Source organism: Chlorocebus sabaeus, chromosome 25, assembly GCF_047675955.1.
Source record: "Chlorocebus sabaeus isolate Y175 chromosome 25, mChlSab1.0.hap1, whole genome shotgun sequence".
Lineage (NCBI taxonomy): Eukaryota > Metazoa > Chordata > Mammalia > Primates > Cercopithecidae > Chlorocebus > Chlorocebus sabaeus.
Window position 1 is genome coordinate 31,954,753 of NC_132928.1, and position 23,178 is coordinate 31,977,930.

At 33.0% G+C, this 23,178-nt stretch overlaps 1 protein-coding gene across 8 annotated transcripts in view; it reads left to right on the top strand.

The window, feature by feature from the left end:
* Window positions 1–23,178, top strand: part of DENND1B (DENN domain containing 1B) — a 277,082-nt gene that overhangs the window by 118,267 nt on the left and 135,637 nt on the right. For 5 of the 8 annotated variants that reach the window (XM_073011651.1, XM_007989064.3, XM_007989071.3 and 2 more), the window contains 5 exons: window positions 1,494–1,563; window positions 7,250–7,330; window positions 12,517–12,576; window positions 13,890–13,943; window positions 16,794–16,904. In XM_073011651.1, the coding sequence (XP_072867752.1) occupies window positions 1,494–1,563; window positions 7,250–7,330; window positions 12,517–12,576; window positions 13,890–13,943; window positions 16,794–16,904 (376 nt within the window). The remainder of the gene's footprint in view (window positions 1–1,493; window positions 1,564–7,249; window positions 7,331–12,516; window positions 12,577–13,889; window positions 13,944–16,793; window positions 16,905–23,178) is intronic. The other 3 variants (XM_037985771.2, XM_037985770.2, XM_007989067.3) reach the window with 1 other exon arrangement.

The following is a 23,178-nucleotide window of genomic DNA, read 5'->3' on the forward strand; positions in this document are numbered from 1 at the left end:
AGGAAGGTATTAAACTGAATTGGAAACATTGCATGTGGGTTTCATTCCAAGAGAATAGGACTTCGAGGGGCTTTTTTCTTTGAGATACTGTTAAATCAGTGTTTCAGAACTCTGTAGGGAGCACTTCTGCTGGTCCTTTTCCTTTCTAATGGCATTTAGGTTTTGGTTTCCTTTCTTCTGCTGTTAGTTATCTGTCTGTTTACCCTATTTACAAAGTCATCCACCTGCATTGCTATTGTTTTTTCCTCCATTTTGCTTGTTTTCATTAATATATACCCTTTCAATTCATTTATTGTCATTTTATAGTTATTTCCAGAGGACACAGAGATAAATACATACAGTCAATATGTTAGATTTAACCAGAGTTGGGTAGATATTTTAAAGTATCATGTGAATTTTCATGTCATTACTTAGTATTTATAATTATAATTTTAAATAACTCTATAATTTTATGCTGAGTAAAGATACTGTAGTTTACCTAACGTCCTTTTTTATTACTACTTTCAGTTTCTGATTCAAAAGCCATCATTCATAGTCACTAACAAATCAGACATTATATGAAAAAAATCCTGTTAGAATCCTGTTTTCTACGTTCTACTTACTGATTTTTAAATTTTACATGTTATGTGTATGTACTATTAATCTGTGCACAATTATGTAGTAAAAGCATCACAATATTTTCTCTTAAAAGTACCATGTAAATGCTTTGAAGAAAAGTGATGAGTATTTGTCAATTGATAATTAACAACAGTGTATTTTGTGATTTCCTCTTATTCTACATGAAAAGTGTACAGTTTAACATTAAAATCTTTAGACATTTAAAATATACTAATAGTTTAATTTTTAATAAGGAATGTAGATTTTGTTTTATATAAATGATTTTTAGATTTAATATTTAGCTATCATAAAAATTATACTTTTATCTAGTATAATGAATTAAATTTTGAATTATGTTTGGTTTTGATATATAAGTCATTTAAAATTTTTTGTAATTTTTAGAATAGTCTTTTTGATATTTATATTGAGTTATTTTGAAATTTGCCATCATTCTTAAACATCATTTCTGAAGAACTGAAAAACACATAGTTCTGTTGTATTATATACTCCAGCAACATTTTAAAAGGAGATATTTTTAATCTTTTGTTTTAAAAGCTTTTTAAAATTAGTTTTTATGTGATTTTTTTAACAATGGTTAATTTTTATCCTATGCATGCTTTTATTGAATACCATGAAAATAATTTTAGATATTGCTGATATAAAATAGAAGTATGTAATGAACAACTTTTTAAATAGAACTCTGGATTCTGATTTGTTTTATGAAAACTAGTAATAAATAATATGTAAAACTTCACTGAAAAAGTAAAGAAAATGGGTATAGTTCTTTTTTGACCTCAGGATTAACCTGTTTGAATTAATATGAATTAAATGTTTATGTTGTCTGTTTTCTGATTCTGAATTTTATGTATATACATTTTAAAATAATTCTTTTACAGTTACCTTCCCTGGTTTGAAGTGTATTACAAGCTTCTAAATACTCTTGCAGATTACTTGGCTAAGGAACTGGTAAGCTATTTTTTCCCCATTTTTAAATTGTGGTAAAATATTTATAAAACAAAACTTACCATTTTAACCATTTTTAAGTGTAAAGTTTTGTGATATTAAGTACATTAATGCTGATCTGCAATCATCAATACATCTTTTTTTCCTTGCCTGTCTAAAACTCTGTCTGTACCCATTAAACAATATCTACTTATTCCTCCCCAACCCTCACCATCCGTGGCAACCACTGTTGTATCATCTGTATGAATTTGAATACCCTCTGTATCTCATATAAGTGGACTCACACAGTATTTGTCCTTATGTGCCAAGTGACTGGCTTATTTCATTTAACGTAATGTCTTCAAGATTCATCTATGTTGTAGTATGTGTCAGATTTTTTTTCTTTTTGAGACTGAGTATGAATACACCAGTTGTTATTCATTCTTCTGTCAGTGGTCACTGGGGGTGCTTCCTCTACTTTTTGGCTATTGTGAATAATACAGCTATGAAAATGTTTGTACAAATAATGTTCCAGCCTTTGGGTTCAGAATTACTAGGTAGTATGGTAATTCTGCGTTTAATTTTTTGAGGAATCATGAGAGCATTTTTCCACAGTGGTCACGCTATTATGCATTCCCATCAGTAACGTACAAGGGTTCCGTTTTCCTCACAATCTTGCCAATACTTGTTCTTTTCTTTTCTTTTTTGTTTAATAGTGTCATAATATGTGTGCAAAGTGGTGTATTATAGTTTTAATTTGCATTTCCTTAATGATTAGTAACACTGGACATTTACTTGCCATTTTTATGTCTTCTTTGGAGAAGGTCTTTAATTGTGCAGACAGAAAATTACAACCCAGGGTAAATGCTCTGGGGACACAACAAGCATCACCTAAGTCAACCTGGATAGTCAGGAAAAGTCTCTAGAGGAGTACTTGTTGGAAGTCTTCTATCTCTGTGTCTCCAGTAGCAAATAGGTATTGAGTCAAAAGTTGTAGAAGGTCTGTTCAAGTCCTTTGCCCATTTTAAAATCATGTTGCGTTTTTTGTTGATGAATTGTAGGAGTTCTTCATATAGTCAAATATTCATTTCTTATTAGATAGATGATTTGCGAGTATTCTATCCCAATCCATGGTTTGCCTGCCCTTTTGTTCTTTTGATAGTGTTACTTGATGCACAAAAGTTTTTAATTTTAATGAAGTCCAATTTATCTGCTTTTTCTTTTGTTACCTGTGTTTTTGGTGTCGTAGCCAAGAAATCTTTTCCAAATTCATTGTTTCAAAGCTTTCTTCATATGTTTTCTTCTAAGAATTTAATAGTTTTAGCTCTCAATAAAAGTCTGTATGCTTTTTTTTTCTTAAAAATAGAAATAAAAGCTGAAGTTTGCTTTTGAATGAACAAACTTCTCTGGGATAATGATTTAAAAATTTTTCCCTTAATCTTTGATTCTAAAAAAAATTTTTTTTTGGAGACAGAGTCTTGCTCTGTTGCCCAGAGCTGGAGCGCTGTGGTGCAATCATCAGTCACTGCAGCTTCAGTCTCCTAGGATCAAGCAATCCACTCACCTCATTCTTTCAGTTAGCTGGAGCTATGGGTGTGTGCCACCACAAATAGCTAATTTTTAAATTTTTTTGTACAGATAGATTCTCACTATGTTGCTTAGGCTGGTCTCAAATTCTTGGCCTCAAGGGATCTTCCTGCCTCTGCTTCCCATCTACCAAGCCTAGCCATTCTTTGATGTTTTTAACAAGAGCTAATTTACTAAAATATTAGCTATGCTATTTGATACAATTTAATTGAAATAAAATATGTTTTTAAAATTCTTTATAATTGTCTATTATCTATTAATTTTTACATTTAGGGTGTGCTTTCCATTCACTTGTTATCTGTTTAAATTCTTATATGGTACTCTGTCATTCTTGACATTGTGTTTTTCTTGATTTCCCTGACATTGTCTCTTCTTCGTTTTACTTATGTCCTCAGCTTCTCTCTTGGGCCTTTTTTCTCCGTCTACACCTAAAATGTTGATGTTATTTATGTTATATTCTTGATTCTCTTTTCTCTAGATACTATTTATGGGTATTTCAGACACACTCTTTGTCTACATACCACTCTTTTCTGTTTAAGATGAACTTTCTGGAAGCTGATGTTATTCCACTGCTTACAATCGCTTCATAGTCTCCTCTTTTTCTTAGAATAAAATTTAAACTTGTTTGCAGCATGACGTATAATAACTTTATGATCTGGCATCTGACCTTCTCTTTGGATTAATCTACTCCTGCTCATCTGCTGCACATAATGTACTATCTAATTATTTTGAACCACTTAAATTTCCCAGAACATAACTGCATATAATGTACTATCTAATTATTTTGAGCCACTTAAATTTCCCAGAACATAACTCTATACAGTTGTCTGTCAAGATTACAAACCACTCACTAATTGTTACTGGTAGAATACTTGTCTTTTAAGAGTTAATATAACTATCTTTTGAAACAAACCTAATGTCAGCACAGGTACTTCTCTAGAGACTTTTCCTGACTCTCCAGGTTAAGTTAGGTGATACTTTCTGTAGGTTTCAGAGCATTTACACTGGGTTGTAACTGTGTCTGCACAACTAAAGTAATAATTGAGAGATGGAACTGTTCTATCTCTGTGTCTCCCATAGCAAATAGATGTTGAGTCAAAAGGTGTAGAATAAGTAAAAATACATTAGAAAGTTTCGAATATTCAGTTTTTGGATCTCCATTTTATAATTGTAGAAACTAATATCCAGCTATTGTGATTTTTTTGTTCACTGGATTCTGTATGCCAGTGCTTTAAAGGCAATCATCGACAAAATTGTTGATGGAATTTTTAAAATAGGAATATAGTAAGACAGAATGTTATTTTCCTCACCCTAAATTTTTCCGTAGGAAAAGCTTATTTTCAGCTTTTCAGTATACAATCATTTATTTCTTTACATCATTTTAAAAGTTCTATTGACTGAATCTGGAGCAAAATATCCTCCTGGGCATAGTATTTTGAGTTGTTATTTAATTTTTAAAAATTATATAGCCTTGGTAGATACAGTTCAATTAAAATGGTGTAGACATTTCTGTCTGCCCAGTATGGTGAAACAGGCACTATGTTAAACATGGATACAGACTATATTTGAAAATAAGCTTGTAAGAATAAAAATTAATGGTTTTAATAAATCAGCTGAAATCCTTCATTTGCCTTAAGTGGTGGTAGTCCCAAATAAAGGTGAGTGTGGTCACCTTAGAATTAAATCTTTATAAATGTTCCCAGGAAGCTTAATGCAGTATTGGTAGTACAAATGTAACTGGACTTTTGGCAATGTGGTTTGAACCCTGAAATCCTGGATTTAAATTCTACTTTTTTTTTTTTTTTTTTTTTTTTGAGACGGAGTCATGCTCTATCCCCTAGGCTGAAGTGCAGTGGTATAATCTCATCTCACTGCAACCTCCACCTCCTGGGTTCAAGCGATTCTTCTGCCTCACTCTCCCAAGTAGCTGGGACTACAGGCATGCACCACCACGCCTGGCTAATTTTTATATTTTTAGTAGAGACGGAGTTTCACTGTATTGGCCAGGCTGATCTCAAACTCCTGACCTCTTGATCCACCCACCTCGGCCTGCCAAAGTGCTGAGGATTACAGGTGGGAGCCACCACTCCCGGCCTAAGTTTTATTTTCTAATACCCTTGTGACTTTGATTAAAGTACAGTGTTTATAAGTCAGATAATCAGTTCTGTCACTTGGAAAGTAAGGGAGGTATTATTTATATAAATAGGATTTAAATGTGTTATTAATAAATTAAGGTAGTCCTTTTACTCTTCTAAATTTGTCAACCAAATTTTTTATAACGTAATTGCAAGTTTTAATGTTTGTCAAAAGTCTAGTTGTTTACGTGTATGTGTTCATGCATGTAAATATTTTTTTCTATGTATTTGATTGCTTAATTCTATGAAGTATATGTTAACATCATTTTACAGTTGAATAATTTTATGTTGAAGCTGTACAGTCATTCACTTGCCTAAGAAAATAAAACTGGAAATACAACTATTTATTTTTTTGCAATCAAAAGTCAAAACCGGAATTCTGGTTAAATTATTCATGATAATTTCTTGTTCTTTGTTTTTGTGAATGTACATGTGGAATTCACATTAATTATATTACTTGTCCAAATTTTGATTACTTTTGCTTTATTTAGTAACTTTTAGTAACTCTTACTGATAAATTATTACTATCTCCATACTGTGTATCATTTTTTTTCCCTGATGCCATCAGTAATACTGGAATATGTAAAAGAAAATAGGTATAAGCAAATTTATATAATTTTGGCTTTCTGAGAAGAAGAAATAGGGGAGGTTCCATTTGTGTTCCTTATTTGAGGAAGAAATATTACAAGTTTATAACATTAATTAAACCAGAAGTAAATCTGGAATTGTAGTACTTTTTTCTGTTCATTTCCAATTCACTGCCATGGGTTATTTAAATAACGTTTACAGTTCAAGTTATCCTTACCTGATCAATGTAAGAGAGTGCAACAGATTTTTAAAAACTAGTCTAAAAATTTTTGTACCTGTAGGAATTTTGTATAAACAGAGTATCAATATGTTCCACAATTTTCTATGGTGCACTTCATTGTTTAACAGCCCAAGAGATAAATTGTTTATTTCGCAGTCCTTCTACAAGGTAATTCTAAGACATAACCGTATGAGTCTTTTTTACAAAGGCGATTGGTATTATCTACAGTATTCTCTGATACATTTCGTTGTTTAAATGATGAAGAGATAAATTGTTTATGGCTTTTCATGTTATTCTGAAGAGTATTTCAAATAGGTAGTTTTGAATGAATACTTTTGAAAGTAGTTACAGAGATCTGATTTATTAAGTTTTGGTATAAATGGATAGACAAGGCATAAGAAAGATCGTGAGAAAGCTAAGTCTCATATCCAAACTTACTAAAATTGCTAACTTCTCTGAACAATTGCCTTTTCCTTTGATTTATTCTCTCCAACGTGAAAATAGAGAAAAAGGATAATTATGTCTATAAAAATCTTTGTATATTTATTACTGGATTTGTAGTGTGTGATGCAGAAAAATTGAGGGTGCACATCAAGGCACATTATTATTATACAAATCCTATGAAGTACATTTGCTGTATGTTTTATTTAATCCCATTTATTGTGGATCAAGTAGTGACCAGTAGCAATGTAGAAAAGAAATATTTAGAATAACCTGTATATTCCATTTTAGTGCAATAATCTTACTTAAATTGTTTCTATTCCTTAAAAATTGCTTTGGGATTTTAAAATGAAAATGGAAAATGAGAGTACTCTGTGATCTGATAAAAAGGTGTATTACTATTTTTATTCAATCCCATTGTTCTTGCTGGATTTAATGATTTAGATAATTTCCTTTTATAGCATTAGTATATTTTATAATAACTAAGTTTTTCAAATATACATTTATACTAAATAGAAATATTGCCATTTTTCTTCTGGATAAAGGAATTCAAATATGTTTTCGTATTTATTAGACTCACATATTTGAATTTCAGTTATTTGAAATGTTTCTGTGGAAAACATTTATATAAAATATGTCAAATATGAAAAGCCACAGTAGACTATTTTATCAAGTAGTTTTAATGGCAGTTGCTTGGTATATGTTTTATTTATAAAATGTACTTTTTCTTTTGCCCTAGGAAAATGATTTGAATGAAACTCTCAAATCACTGTATAACCACCCAGTACCAAAGGCAAATACTCCTGTAAATTTGAGTGTGGTAAGTATTCAATCAGTAATTGTTTTTGAGAGTCATAGCTATGTCTCAATTTCGTTAAGAGCATGTGAACCTTCAGGCAATTCTTTGCCAAGTCATCTCTGCTTCCAGGAAAACTTCATTGCTAGTACTAACATAACAAGGTGATAATATTGTGTATTTTTAACGTGCTGTAACTATCATAACTTGATATATTGGGTGTGTATTTTTATAATTTTGTTAAATTACTGAATTTAAAAAATTTTATTATAAACTAAAAGTGACCAAATCTATGAGGATATTTCACTTCTAAGAAACATTGATTTGGCTGGGCACGGTGGTTCACGCCTGTAATCCCAGCACTTTGAGAAGCCGAGGCGAGTGGATCATGAGGTCAGGAGATTGAGACCATCCTGGCTAACACGGTGAAACCGCGTCTCTACTAAAAATACAGAAAATTAGCCAGGCGTGGTGGTGGGCGCCTGTAGTCTCAGCCACTTGGGAGGCTGAGGCAGGAGAATGGCATGAACCGGGGAGGTGGAGCTTGCAGTGAGCCGAGATCGCGCCACTGCACAACTGCACTCCAGCCTGGGAGACAGAGCTAGACTCCATCTCAAAACAAAGAAAAAAAAGAAGCATTGATTTTCAGGTGAAATTTGTGCATAATAAAGGAATATACACACATGCTTAATAACCCTCCTAAAATGAAAACAGTACTTAGTAAGAATAGAAAATGACATATAACATATAAATATGTGATAAAAATTCTGGGTGAAAAGTTTCGTCTTCTTTCTCTATACATTAATGTATCTTCTGGTATTATCACAAACTACTGGAAATATGATTGAATTGCTGTTTGTCAGACAGCAAGCCTGAAACGGGATTTATTGTACTATTGAAACTTTTTAATGAAGTGTACCATCTGTATACAAAAACACTCACGTTTTGGGAGTTTTTGTAAATGCCCAAAGTTCAAGATAATAAAATATGGATGTTTTTATTAATTTTCTTCATGGATTTGGCATATGGGCTAGACTATTAAAATTTATTTATATTAATTTTTTTCTTCTAAAATAATAAAATTTTCTTAATAAAGAAGTATAATGTTGCAAGAGAAAATGAGAGAAAAGCTAACTCAAAGTATATATAATAATAAGTCTTTTGTGTTTTTATGAGACAGGGAAGTTGTTATTATATTTTCTTTGGTAATAGCTTTCCTGTTTTTAAAAATTAATTAATTTTTAAATTTTTCCATAAGTTATTGGGGTCCAGGTGGTATTTGGTTACATGAGTAAGTTCTTTAGTGGTGGTTTGTGATATTTTGGTGCACCCATCACCCTAGCAGTATACACTACACCATATTTGTAGCCTTTATCCCTCACCCTCCCTCCCACTCTTCCCCTCAAGTCCCCAAAGTCCATTATATCATTCTTATGCTTTTGCATCCTCATAGCTTCCACATATCATTGAGAACATACAATGTTTGGTTTTCCATTCCTGAGGTACTTCACTTAAAATAATAGTCTCCAGTCTCATCCAAATCGCTACAAATGCTGTTAATTCATTCCTTTTTATGGCTGAGTAGTATCACAGTTTCTTTATCCACTTGTTGATTGCTGAACATTTGGGTTGATTCCACGATTTTGCAGTTGTGAATTGTGCTGCTATAAACATGCGTGTGCAAGTATCTTTTTCATTTAATGACCTTTTTCCTCTTGATAGATACCCAGCACTGGGATTGCTAGATCAAATGGTAGTTCTACTTTTAGTTCTGGAAGGAATCTCAACACTGTTTTCCATAGTGGCTGTACTAGTTTATATTCCCCCCAGCAGTGTAGAATGTTCTACACTGTAGAAGTGTAGAGTGTAGTTTATATTCCCCCCAGCAGTGTTCTCTGATCACCGCATCCAGGCCAACATCTATTATTGACGCAGATGCAGTGATCAGATGATCAGTTTAATATTTGTTTAGTAGATGTGTGAGGATCATATTTTGGGATACCTACATGTTTAAGGAGTTTTAAACATTGAAAAATTATGTTTTATTGCTGTTTGCTAAATAATACGGTGGCTGATGTTTACAGAAGTATTTTGATTTTTTGATTATGGCCTTTCTTGCAAAAGTAGGGTGGTATCACATTGTGGTTTTGATTTGCATTTCCCTGATTCATTAGTGATGCTGAGCTTTTTTTTCATATGTTTCTTGGTCGTTTGAATATCTTCTTTTGAGAATTGTCTATTCGTGTCCTTAGCTCACTTTTTAATGGGATTGTTTCTTCTTACTGATTTGTTTGAATTCATTGTAGATTCTTGACAGTAGTCCTTTGTCAGATATATAGACTGTGAAAATTTTCTCCCATTCTGTGTGTTGTCTGTTTACTCTGCTTACTGCACCTTTTGCCCTGCAAAAGCTCTTTAGTTTAATTAAGTCCCAACTATTTATCTTTATTTTTATTGCATTTGTTTTTGGTTTATTGGTCATGAAATCCTTGCCTAAGCCAATGTCTAGAAGGATTTTTCCAATGTTGTATTCTAGAATTTTTATAGTTTCAGATCTTAGATTTAAGTCCTTAATCCATCTTGAATTGGTTTTTGTATAAACTGAGAGATGAGGATCCAGTTTCATTCTCCTACATGTGGCTAGCCAATTATCTCAGCATCATTTGTTGAAAAGGGTGTCATTTCTCTACTTTATGTTTTTGTCTGCTTTGTCGAAGATCAGTTGGCTGTTAGTATTTGGGTTTATTTCTGGGTTCTCTATTTTGTTCCATTGGTCCATGTGTCTTACCCAAATTTCATCCTGTGATTTCATGTCATAGTAGTGTTCTCTTACATTATTCCATTCTTTAACCACTACTATTTTGTAGTAGACTAAGGTGGTTAGCACCTTAGTTCTGTTGCTTAGTACTTCAAAGAGTTCTTAGTCTAGAGCCTCTCCTTCCAGTCCTTTCTACAAAAGACTGTCAGATTACACTTAGTTAAACTATGTAAAGTCCCCTGCTGAAAACCTTTTGTAGCTTCCCCTTTTCTATAAAAGTTGTCCAAACTTTGGCCATGCTTTCAGGACCATCCATTTCTTAGATTCAATCCAACTTTCAATTTTCCCTCTGTATTCTGGTCGCATTGTTTTGTTCAGCTTCTTGAATGAACATCATGCTTTCCTTTTGGACTAAAGCCTCTTTGTTGACTGTGTTGTTAGTCTAGAACTTGCTCAGTCTTCAACTTTGTGAAACCTCTTGTCATACAACTTAACGTGTTTTTTCTTTCCCGTGACCCTCTCTGCCGCTTTATGTCTGCATCTTCTTTTGTTGCACACTGTCAAAGTGGAAAGGTTTAATAGTCATTTGTAGACTGGGTGATAAAAAAACTAAGAATAACCTGGAATTTTTAACCCAAATTTGAGAGTCAGCAGTGGACATAGTTGTAGCTATTTGAAGGATAAAATATAGAAGAGCATAGAACAGAGGCTAAGTTCTAATTGCCCAAATAGACTATAGGGAAAAAGAAAGGAGATCCAGTGAAAGAATTGGAGGAAAGAGCAGTTAAGAAGAAACTTAGACTTACAGGTCACTGACACCCAAAGAATGCAAGGTTTGTGCTCAGTGGAAATACAGTAGAAATGCCAAGGGAAAGGTCAAGGAGAATAAAGAAGAACCTGGTATTTTCCAAAAAAATGACCATTTCTCTTTGAAAGTGTTATATTTATAAAATGATTCTAATACTGTTAAAGAGTTAAGGAAAATAAAGGTGCTAAGACAATGGAGGTGGCATTAATGAGAAATACAAATGTGTTCTCCCTTTAAATTTGAGTATCATATTTGTTCGGGGGTAAATAAATATCTTACAAAAATACATCTCAAAAATACCAGCTATTGAAACACTTCATCTTTGTTAATAAGAATCATAAATTAAAGATTTCTACACCTTTTTACCTATGATTAGAAGATTTTAGGTTAAGTCACAGTCACTAAATGTGTAATGTTAGCCAAGAAAGTTAATGTCTTTAGATGATCCTTTTTTTCCATTTGAGAAATTGAGCATGTCAACTTTTCAGAAAGTTGTTTTAGTAATCAAATAAAATGATATGTCTGGATGTACCATGAAGAACTATTCGGGTGTTGGTTATAGTAAATTGAAGTTTCATCCCATCTGGAGAAAATACTTTCTTCTGAAATAACTAAATTGTAGCTGAAATAATCTTGTCAAAGGAAATTGAGTGACTGTGTTCTGTTCCTATGTATAATAGTTATTTCCATAATTAAGCCTTCTTATATGCACTTGAATTAATAGTCTGATAGTTTCAAGTCTTGTATACCTATTCTAAAGTTACAATTTTTTTTTTTTTTTTGAAGTGGAGTTTCGCTCTTGTTGCCCAGGCTGGAAAGCTATGGCGCAATCTCGGCTCAGTGCATACTCTGCCTCCGGTTTTGAGCGATTCTCCTGCCTCGGCTTCCCAAGTAGCTGGAATTACAGGTGCCCACCACCACACTGGGCTAATTTTGTATTTTTAGTAGAGATGGAGTTTCACCATGTTGGTCAGGCTGGTCTCAAACTCTTGACCTCAGGTATTCTACCCGCCATGGCCTCCCAAAGTGCTGGAATTACAGGCGTGAGCCACTGCACCCAGCCTAGTTATAATATCTTAAGTATTGATAAAATCAGCTGTTATGTTTGTTTACCTTAGGTATGGATAAAATCAGCTGTTATGTTTGTTTACCATGATTAATTAATTGCATTTGATTTCAATAACAGACTCCTAAAGTAATGTATCTGGTGTTATGCTGTTAAATAAGTGGCAAATTGGGGACTAGGACACTGTCTTCAGCTACTAGAGGAGATTTTAGTTTTATGATGCCAGATTAAAATGAATGATTATGGAAGTTTTTCTTCCTGTACAAGTGGATAATGGCCACTAGTAATCAGAGATTTTTATAAAAAGTTAATGTCTAATGAGAATGCTTTTTTTGAAACATTTCATTAAATATCCACAGCATTCTCTACTCTTGTAATATGAAAATACTTTCATTAGGATTTTTCTAGCATAAAATTAGTAAATCAGCATTTAAAATAATATTTATAATTAGTGTTATTCAAGTACTTTTTAGTGGCTAATTTGGCTACATGGGTTTGTCTCAATTACACAGCGAATTGTTGTGTGAGCTTCTCCCATGAAAGTAAGATACTCATTTTTTTCTCTCATGTATTATAAGAACCAAGAGATATTTATTGCCTGTGAGCAAGTTCTGAAAGATCAGCCTGCTCTAATACCGGTGAGTTACAAGGACATTGGCTTCTAAAAATCACTATTAAATAGGAAAAATAATCACTTATTTCACTATGCCTTTAAGCTTCACTCCAGCCCTTTGGGAAGTGGCAAATTTGACTCTTTTAAGAAAATTAATCATTTGGAATATACAGTATTTTCTGTTTGTACTATCTTTTAAAGCATAGTTTTGTGAAATATAGTACTATTAAAAACCATTCCAAATAAAAGTAGCTTATAGACACCAAAATCTATGCATATTCTCCATTTTCAATAGTAGTAATTTTAAAGTATATTCACAGCATGAGATTTGTCACATTTTTTGGTCTCAAGATCACAAAAGATCTTGTGATTTATCTCCTATTGTTCTTCTACCCTGGAAAATTATACATTATGACTGTGTTAACTAGCCTTGTTCTGACTAGTTCAACTGTGCTCAAATACTGGCTAAAATGTTTCTTTTTTAATCATTAATAAGAAGATAGTATTAAATATGTCCTTATGTGATTAAGATATTAAAATAATTTTGAAGATTAATATGAACAGAAAATAAAACATTTTTTGATGATTAAGTTGCACTTTGATTCTGGGTGGTCAAATTTGGGAACATTGTGGGAAACATGAAGGCATATACACACATTGTACTCTCTATGTAAGTATTGTGATGAACTGTTTTACTTCTTTAAACATTGTAGAAGCTCATAAATATTTGTTTGGCGGATGTGTAACGATCATATTCTGGGACTACTACATGTTTAAGAAGTTTTAAACATTGAAAAATTATGTTTTATTGCTATTTGCTAAATAATAGGGTGGTTGATGTTTACAAAAGAGATTTGTTGTGACTTACCATAGAAACTCAGGAATCTTAATAGATTTTGATATATTTGGTTAGCAAGCTTTAATTTTTCCAGTCTACCTCAACTAAATGTGTTTTAATAATATGTATGTTTATATGTATGCATAGGTGTGTATGTCTATATATACTCTATATACACACACACATATGTAGGTATATATGTACAAAATAAACCTTTCAGTAATATACTCTTTTTTTGCCTTAACAATTTTTCCTATTTTTATTTTAATTTTAAGGTCAAATATTTTTAAACAAGTCTTAACTTTTTGTATGGTAATGCAATTGTTAAATCTCATATAAACCCACTAACTCATTTAAGAGTCTCTCAAATTCAACAAATCCTGAATATCATTCAATGGCATTTATTAATTTACTCAATATATTTTTTTCTGATTTTCATTACAAATTATATGCCACCAATTTTAATTATCTTTCATATGTGATTTATTTTTGTTGATTAGCATTCCTACTTCATTGCTCCTGATGTAACTGGACTCCCAACAATACCTGAGAGTGTAAGTTTTCTATTTTCTACTTTAATTATTCCTATATTATGAATTTTGTTTATTTTGGTCTCACTGTGCATTTTTGTATAGAGAAATAGAATACATTGTAATTATCTGTGTTTGTGAGAAATAATGAAGAAATAAGGAATAATGATATTATTTTCTTTTCTTCTTTGTATGTCTGCCCCTTTACCACCTTCTTAGTATCTGGTTGTAGATAAGGAAAATTAAGGACAATAATAGAAGGAAAACTATTTCTGTCATTTTTAGGTAGGATCATATATATTCAGTTAGGTCTTCAGCTTCACTGTATATGATAGAAGAGATACCATAGGAGATGGCTTCTACTTGTGGAGAAGAATTCTAGCAATGGGAAATGTCTTCACACAAATTGTTATTTTAGTGAAATTGACATAGTATTTTTATATTCCTTCTATATAATGCTTCAAATCATAGATGAACTGTTCTTAAGTTCCTGATTTTAATTTAAAGTAATACATATCTTGCAAGGTTTGATGGCTATTGTAAGAAATTATAAAAATTGCTAAAATTTGCATTTTATTTCAAGTCCTAATTCTAGCCATACTAGAAATATTTTCAGATTTTAATAGTTATTACAAATTAGTATATGTAGAAATGTTTACATAGATAAGTAGAAGTAACAAATATGCTTTTATGATTTTTGGATAACTGTGAAAATGAAATATTCCCTTATGTAATTTTTCTTCAGCTTCCCTTGGGAAGTTAAAATGAATCAGTAGGAATAATTCGATCAAAAGTAACGGAAAAATCAACAGGAAAAAAGTATTTCAATAAATACTTATTATTTACTTTGGGATTCTAGTGTTTTTCCAAATGTTTTCAAACCTACTGAGTGGTTTCTAAAAGCATGTGGTTAGTGAAGAAAGTCCAAGAAGACAATCGTAAATTGTCTGATATCAAACCAACACTATCAATGGTGTTTTCAGTACAGATGGTTCCAAAAAACCCTTATGAAAGGCTATGCATTAAGTTTCTTGTATGGGCCGAGATAGATCATCAAAGGTCTCAGGTTATATAATAGATCCTAAAGTCATGACTGCTGTACATTGTGGGCCAGGTACTCCTTGTTAATGTTTTCTTTAAGGCTGACTGACCATGCTTTGACTTATATGACCCTTGTCCCTTCACTTCAGAGTTTCAAAGTCAAATTTGCTTCCTTCTACTCACTCTCCTATTTAGCTTTCTCTTACATTTACTAAGAAACAACTAATAGCTCGATTTAACAAATGTCATATTTTAAAAAGAAGATTGCTTTGAAAGTTTCAAAGAAACAAACATTCAAAGGAAAAACTGCCACTGAGAATATATATTTTTACATATCTATTAACATGTTTTGTTTTGCAAAAAGTCCTGTTTAGGGAAACGAAAGCAAGAGAATAAGCATAAGGCAGCACCCTATGTTGAGAAATAATTCCCCATCTAAAAATTACCTTTCTTTTAGATTATAGGGAATATACTAATCTTGAATGACATGAATTTTTTTATGGAGAGTTGCATTGGAAGGTGAGAAAGAAAGGAATAAACCTCTTCCCACCAAATTCAACATCACCCACTGATAGTTACAGGTTCTATTGTTGTGCTCTGTCATGAATACCAATTTGTGATGGTAAAGTTTCTACCTTCTGGAAATAGAAGAAATAATTGGTTTTCTTATATTCTTGCCCAACTAAAAGTTTTAGCCTACTAGGTCATAGCCCACCTGATACTACAGTTTTTGTTTGTTATATCTTATTCAATCCCTTAATTAGCTTGTTGCTCTCCGATTTATTTGTTTCATTATAGAAAATTAAAAATAAATAATAAGAAAGGAGAAGATCTAAAAGTCAAAGTTAATGTAGTTTATCCCAGTTTCATTTCATGTGAGGAATAAGAGTGCTAAATTAAGGAATCAATTTAGAACATCATCAAATTATATTTGATTATAGTGGATATAAAGCAAGCCTGATGTGAAGTATAAACAAGTGAATTTCCTTAATAAAGTACCAAAGGGCTGTTTTATAAATTCACCTTATCCTTTGGGTACCTCGTGCATGCTGTGTTGTATCAGTTGATGATTGTGCCTGCATAGTGAATGGCAAACATGAAAAGACTCAAATGTATTGTCTAGGCAGCAGTTTCTGAACATCAGTGTATGTAAGAATCACCAGAAGTATTTGTTTAAAAAGCAGATTCTTGGCCAGGTGTGGTGGCTCATGCCTGTAATCCCAGCATTTTGGGAGGCCGAGGTAGGCAGATCATCTGAGGTCGGGAGTTTGAAACCAACCTGGCCAACATGGTGAAACCCCATCGCTACTAAAAATACAAAAATTAACCAGGCGTGGTGGCGTGCACCTGTAATCCTAGCTACTCTGGTGGCTGAGGCACGAAAATTACTTGAACCTGGGAGGTGGAGGTTGCAGTGAGCCAAGATCTCACCACTGCACTCCAGCCTGAGTGACCAAAAAAAAAAAAAAAAAAAAAAAAAAAGGAAAGGAGATTCTTGGGGACATACACTAAAGATGACAATTCAGCAGGTCTAGGTTGGGGCCCAGGAAATTAGCTTCTTTTCAAATACTTAGTGGGTAAGAAAGTTGGGAAATCTGTGATCTTCTGATCATCCTCTGAAAATACTTTCCTTGAGTAGGGTTATGTTTCAACTAATAATAGAGTGTTATGTGCTTTATGTGGCAGCAGACTAGTATTACACTTAATTATTTTAATGAATACCATTTTAAATAATATCCTTTGAACTTCAAGACTTTCTGGTAAATGTGTAAAATGTTTTTCTTCATGTTCACTGTGAGCTGTAACTTACACAATTATTTTTCACTTGTGCAGAGAAATCTTACAGAATATTTTGTTGCCGTGGATGTGAACAACATGCTGCAGCTGTATGCCAGTATGCTGCATGAAAGGCGCATCGTGATTACCTCGAGCAAATTAAGCACTGTAAGTACTTCACACTTCTTTTAAGTAGCAGGTATTGAGTGTTTCACAAAAAGACCTAAAAATCTCTGCAGATTTAGAAATGTGCTATGTGTGCTTGGAAGACAATATCTACATACTTTTTTGATATATGGTTTTAATCTGGCTCTTGAAGTACAAAAGTCTGATTTATAGGAAGCCTTCTCAGATGCATTAAGTCAGGTTAATTATTTTTTCTTATCAGGAGCTGAGAGTTTTTTTTTTTTTCTTTTTGACTCTCCAGAGTTCATTTTAGTGCCTTCTACCATATAAAGAATTCTTAAGAGCTATTATGAGATTTTTATTATTCACTTGTGGCTTTTTCCATTGGAGCTACTTGAAAGAAATCAAGGGGCCATGATAATAGCTGCTATCCTAACCTGGTAATAGGTAGATTCATCTTTGTTGCCAAGTAGTGGTTTGGGAGTAGATTGTATAATAGTTTGATTTAGAGCAGCTCTTCAGACTGATAATAACTTAAAAGTCAAAGTAGCATTTTTTATAAATCACAGGTTTTATGACATTCACTAAAATGTTCTTTTGGAAGGTATTTATTAATATGGTAAAGGCAGTGAGAAGATAAAGATTTTTCTTGGGTATAGAAAAATATTCAAAAGTATTTTGCTAGATTTTATAATTTTTTCTCATTTACGCATTAACAATTTAATATTTTCAACTTAAATTTTTTAAATACAAATTTAAATATAGTTTTAAGTAATCTATGATGTATTTATTTAGCAAAAACCATTATTCAATATTGCATGAATTTTCTTCATAAATTTGATTAATTGATAAATAAAACAATATTTTTAATGTTTTCTTCTTCTATAGTAGAAATAAAAACGTTATTCTGTATTTTAGCATTTAAAGTAGAAGGAGCTTCAGGATTTCTGTAGGATATCTGTTTAACATTTAACAGTGAGAAAGGTATTTTCAGCAAGATTAAATGACCACCTCAAGGCCAAACAGCTAGTTAGAGACAGATAATGTGAAATTGAGTCTTTTGATTCTAATTTTTGGGTTATTTCCATTACTCTACAGTTGAAAAAAATACATACGATTGTACATATAATTTGTATGAATTTATAATTCACACAAATCTCAAAAATATGATTTTGAGATTTTGAATTATAATTTGATATGCTCACCCCTAAAAGTTGAAAATGCACTTTACATATTGAAAAATATATGCATTTAAAAGAGTAAAGGTGGATAAATGATGCAGTAATATCAGAGAAAAAGTACTAATCAATGACCCAAGTAATTTTTTTCTTACACATTTTAGAGATGTCAAGAAATTCAGTTTGACTCATTTGATATTTTAATTTGCCTTTCTGCTTTTTTTAACTTACTGTTGAAGTGAAACCATTCTTCTTCTTTCCCCCCAGCTCCTCCTTCTCATTTTTTAAACATGATTGTTTTAAGATTAAAAAAGGATATTTTTAAATGGATATTGTCCTCAAGATTAAAAAGATTGTATAATAGGCCTTGGAACTAATTCTTATCAGGATTAATTCATGTAACAAATGTTTATTAGGCACATACTATGTGCCAGGCACTTTCTAGTCATTAACCTTATTTGACTGGCATGAAACAGATTACAAACAAGTAAGCAAACAAATAGCTATTATTTATTAGCTAGGGTTACATAATGGATAAAGTGAGTGTGTGTACAGGGTAGAAAGTGATGGACAGGTTTCCATTTTATGTAAGGAAGGCCTCTCCAGTGAGGTAGTATTTTGTTTGTTTGTTTGAGACAGGATCTTACTATGTTGCCCAGGCTGGTCTCAAACTCCTGAGCTCAAGGGATCCTCCTGCCTTGGTAGCTGGGACTATAGGCACACGCCGCTGTGCCCAACTCAGTGAGGTAGCATTTGAGCAGAGATCCAAAGAAAGTGAGGGAATAAGCTATGTGAGTGAAGCATAAGCTACTGTATTTGTGCATTGGAAATAAATCTGAGTATATGTTTTTGAAAAATATTGGTGTTTTGTTTTAATTTATATCAAGTAATCTCTCTTTGACTCAGTTTCTTTAAGTGTAGAGTAGGAGCAATAGTAGCCTTAATCTTATAGGGTTGATGTAAAGATTAAGGAAATACATATATATGAAGTGCTTAGAATGATATCTGCATAGAATAAATGTTTAGTAATTATGAGGTATATGAGATTACGAGATACAATTTTATAATAGCTTACATTTAATTTTTTTTTTTTTTTTTTTTTGAGACAGAGTCTCACTTTGTCGCCCAGGCTAGAGTGCCGTGACACAATCTTGGCTCACTGTAACCTCTGCCTTCCGGGTTCAAGTGATTCTTCTACCTCAGCCTTCCAAATAACTGGGACTATAGGTGCCTGCCACCACACCCAGCTAGTTTTTGTATTTTTATTAGAGTCGAGGTTTCACTATATTGGTCAGGCTGTTCTCGAGCTCCTGACCTTAAGCAATCCACCCGCCTTGGCCTCCCAAAGTGCTGGGATTACAGGCGTGAGCCCCCTTACCCGGCCTCTACATTTAATTTTGTAATAGTCTTCATCTGCAGTTAGAGTAAAAATTAACGTTATTATCTTTTAATTTAGCATTTGGCTTAAAAAAATATTGCTATCATAAAGGATTAGTATTTTGGGGGTGCTGTTTTCTATGTTTGATGTCAGTTTACTATCAATCGTTTATGACGGTTCATGAAAATGGTGATGTCACCTCTAAGTTACCAGCTCTGTTTTGGTTCACTCTCTGGGACTGTTGGGCTGATAAAAGAAACATCATTCAAGTTCTCTTTCGTGATCTTAGTCTTCTTTTGTGGAGGAAACTGCTTTACTTGAATCTATCTTGAATAATTCTTTTTTTTCTTTCTTTCTTTTTTTTTTTTTTGAGACAGAGTCTCGACCTGTCACCCAGGCGGGAGTGCAGTGGCGCGATCTCCGCTCACTGCAAGCTCCGCCTCCCAGGTTCACGCCATTCTCCTGCCTTAGCCTGCTGAGTAGCTGGGACTACAGGTGCCCGCCACCATGCCCAGCTAAGTTTTTGTATTTTTAGTAGAGACGGGGTTTCACCGTGTTAACTAGGGTGGTTTCAATCTCCTGTGATCCGCCCAAGTCGGCCTCCCAAAGTGCTGGAAATACAGGCATGAGCCACTGTGCTCGGCAGAATAATTATTTTATATATACAGTATATAAAATATATCTGCTATAAATTCTGTGCATACTGGCATTTAAGGTCAAGGACTGGTTTCTTAACATAAATTAAAAGTAAACTATTTTTTAAAAAGAATTTAATGATATCTCTGAAACATCCAAAGAAGAAATAATAATCAATGAATTTACTTGGTTTTAAGCTTTTTATATTCTTATATTTTTATATATCATGGAGACTATAATGTACTTAATGTTAGGAATTACGTTTTATCCATTTTAAATTTTTTAAGTATACAGCCAAACTTAATTTTTAGAATAGATGTAAAGGTGGCCTAACATTCATAATTCTATTGTAGTTTCAGAAATTTTGTTTGTCTCAGGTATTCACTTTTTGACAATTGTGATTTTTCATACTTAGATACAATAGAATGATAATTATAAACCTTACAGCTTGCTGTAGGTTTTAGTGGTGACACTCTCATTAGAGAATCAGCTAGCTTGAGGGTCCTTTTCTTTAGGTGCTGTTTGTGGTTAAAAATGATAATTTCTTGCTGGGCACAGTGGCTGATGCCTGTAATCCCAGCACTTTGGGAGGCCAAGGCGGGCAGATCACCTGAGGTCAGGAGTTCGAGACCAGCCTGGCTAACATGGCAAAACATTGTCTCTACTAAAAATACAAAAATTAGCCAGGCATGGTGCCATGCGCCTGTAGTCCCAGCTACTTGGGAGGCTGAGGCAAGAGAATCGCTTGAACCTGGGAGATGGCGGTTGCAGTGAGCCAAGATCGCGCCATTGCACATCAGCCTTGGTTACAGAGCGAGACTCAAAAAAAAAAAAAAAAAAAAAAAAAAGATTTTTAACCTTTAAAAGATAAAAAATTTAAAATTAAACAATTTTAAGATATGTAAGCACAGATATCAAGAATATTGTTATGTTTTCAACATTCTAATAGGTTTTCTCCCTATATTTTAAAGTGTGGTATTGTGTTAGTACGTATTGTTATATTTTTGCATGTTTGAGTTTAATGAATTGAGACATAATCAGTTTTGTTTTTATTCTGTTGATTCATACGTTATTCTGTTGATTTATACATTGTCAAGTACACATGGAAAGGTTTCTGGTAATTCTGAACAAGAACATTGATTTTATCCATGCTGTAGGTAGGCAATAGATGTTTAAGCCCCAAGTGAATCTTGGTAGACTAGCAGAACATTGTATTAGAGTCTGGTGTATTCAAAGCAGAGGCATAAATCATGATATAACAAGGGTGTATCAGTTGACTTACTGCTGTTTTGTGACCATAGGTAGGGAGGATTGCTGTTTAAAGCCGTGTCATTGGTTCTCAAATCAGTCAGGCATGAAGCCTTGTCATATGCCTCTATAATTGTACCTCACCAGACTTTCTCTAACTAGTCAGCTGGGGCTGTGCATTTTGTCTCAAACACCCGGCTGGCCAGCATCTGACAGGAGCTTTCTCATCATCCTGTCAGTAATATGTTAACTAGAGTGTATCTTTGTGGCCTGTAGAAGCAGGTGGAAGGGATGCTTCTTTTAAAAGCAGATGTCTAAATGTTAGCTATTATTTTGACCATTATTTAGTTAGTAAGTATCACCCTCAGAAAGTCTATAAGCATATTAGTTACAGAGATTTGATTGTGTAGTGCATGTTATTTTGGGGATATTTAGAGCAAGCAATATGTTATGAGTGCTGGAATTACGTTAATAAACTGTAATTTCTTCCTTTGTTATAGTTGCCCCCAGGCATTTAAGCATATGCTTTTCTCTCCTTCTCTCATTAAATCCACAAAGGGCATGTGTAAAAAGAAATCTTTCGATCTCTGGAAAATCAGCTATTAAATGTAGATTTTATAGGTTTAGTCAGACTGAAAGGCAATCCAGAGGATTTTAACCTCTTCATCTGGATTATACGTATTCTTGATTTGTCTCTTAATGATGCCACCTGTGTCAGCATTTAATCTGAAACCTAAAGTGCAGAGACTTTCTGGAGATGAGGAATTGAACATTTGGTGAGACAATAGAGATTATGTAGTCCTGCTTCCTAGTTAAGGTTATTAAAGTGTATTTTTGCCCCTCGTGTTTTTAAAGCTGCAGCAGAGTGGTGCAGTTAAAAATTGTTATCATGATCTCTCAGGGAAAGATTCTAGAAGCAATTTTTAGGTTTTTAATTCTTCCCCAAACCCATAAGCAACCAGTTATGTCATCTGAAACTGGGAATAATTCTACTTACCAGTTTATTATTTCACATGTACACAGCTATTCTGAACATTGTATTTTTAGTCAGTGCTAAGTGAATATGACTGGAGTGGGGAAATGGTACTGTTGAAGTCATCAGGAAACAGTTTATTGGAAGGGATGTGTGAAGGTACTTTGGAGGAGACTTCTGTTACAGGAAAACTAGAGGTGTTTGTATCTTCCAACTCCTGTAGTGATAATGGCTCTGTTTTTCATGAAAATAAACACATATTTCTGCCTTATGATTTTGTCCATTTGAGTTCTAAAAGTAAATAATTGGCTTTTAATTCACAAAGAATAATATTTTAATTTAACAATTGTGGAATTATCAAAGCATTGTATTAAATTGTCATTCCCCTAGGTTCTATAAGCTTTGTTCCTGTGTGATATCCACAAAAATGACCTTGGATGATTTCAGTTTACCAAGTATTTTTTTTTTTCTTTTTTCTTGTCCTTACAGCTTACAGTGTTAATGTTAGTATTTTTCATATGCAACAATGACAATTTTGTGCTGATAGTGGTAATCAACATTAAATAAAAGAAAAAAATATATGTGTTGGTTTTGTTTCTTTAGTAAAACTGTTGAGGGCAATGTGTTTATTTTAAAATGTACCTTCTATATTTATATGTTTTTACATACTATACTTTTTTTTCATTTTACAGTTAGGCAAATTTTTTCCTCTTCCAGTGAGCTTTCTTGTAACGCAGTTTAACTCATTGTTGACATCCCATTCAATATTTCCAAAATGGAACTCGCCATCTTTTCCCCATAGTCTCCTTCTGCTACTATAAAGGGCGAAGTTGGTGAATCTCTCCTCCCTCTCATCTGTTTTCCCCACCTATATCCTATAGGTTCTACCTCCTTAATCTTTTC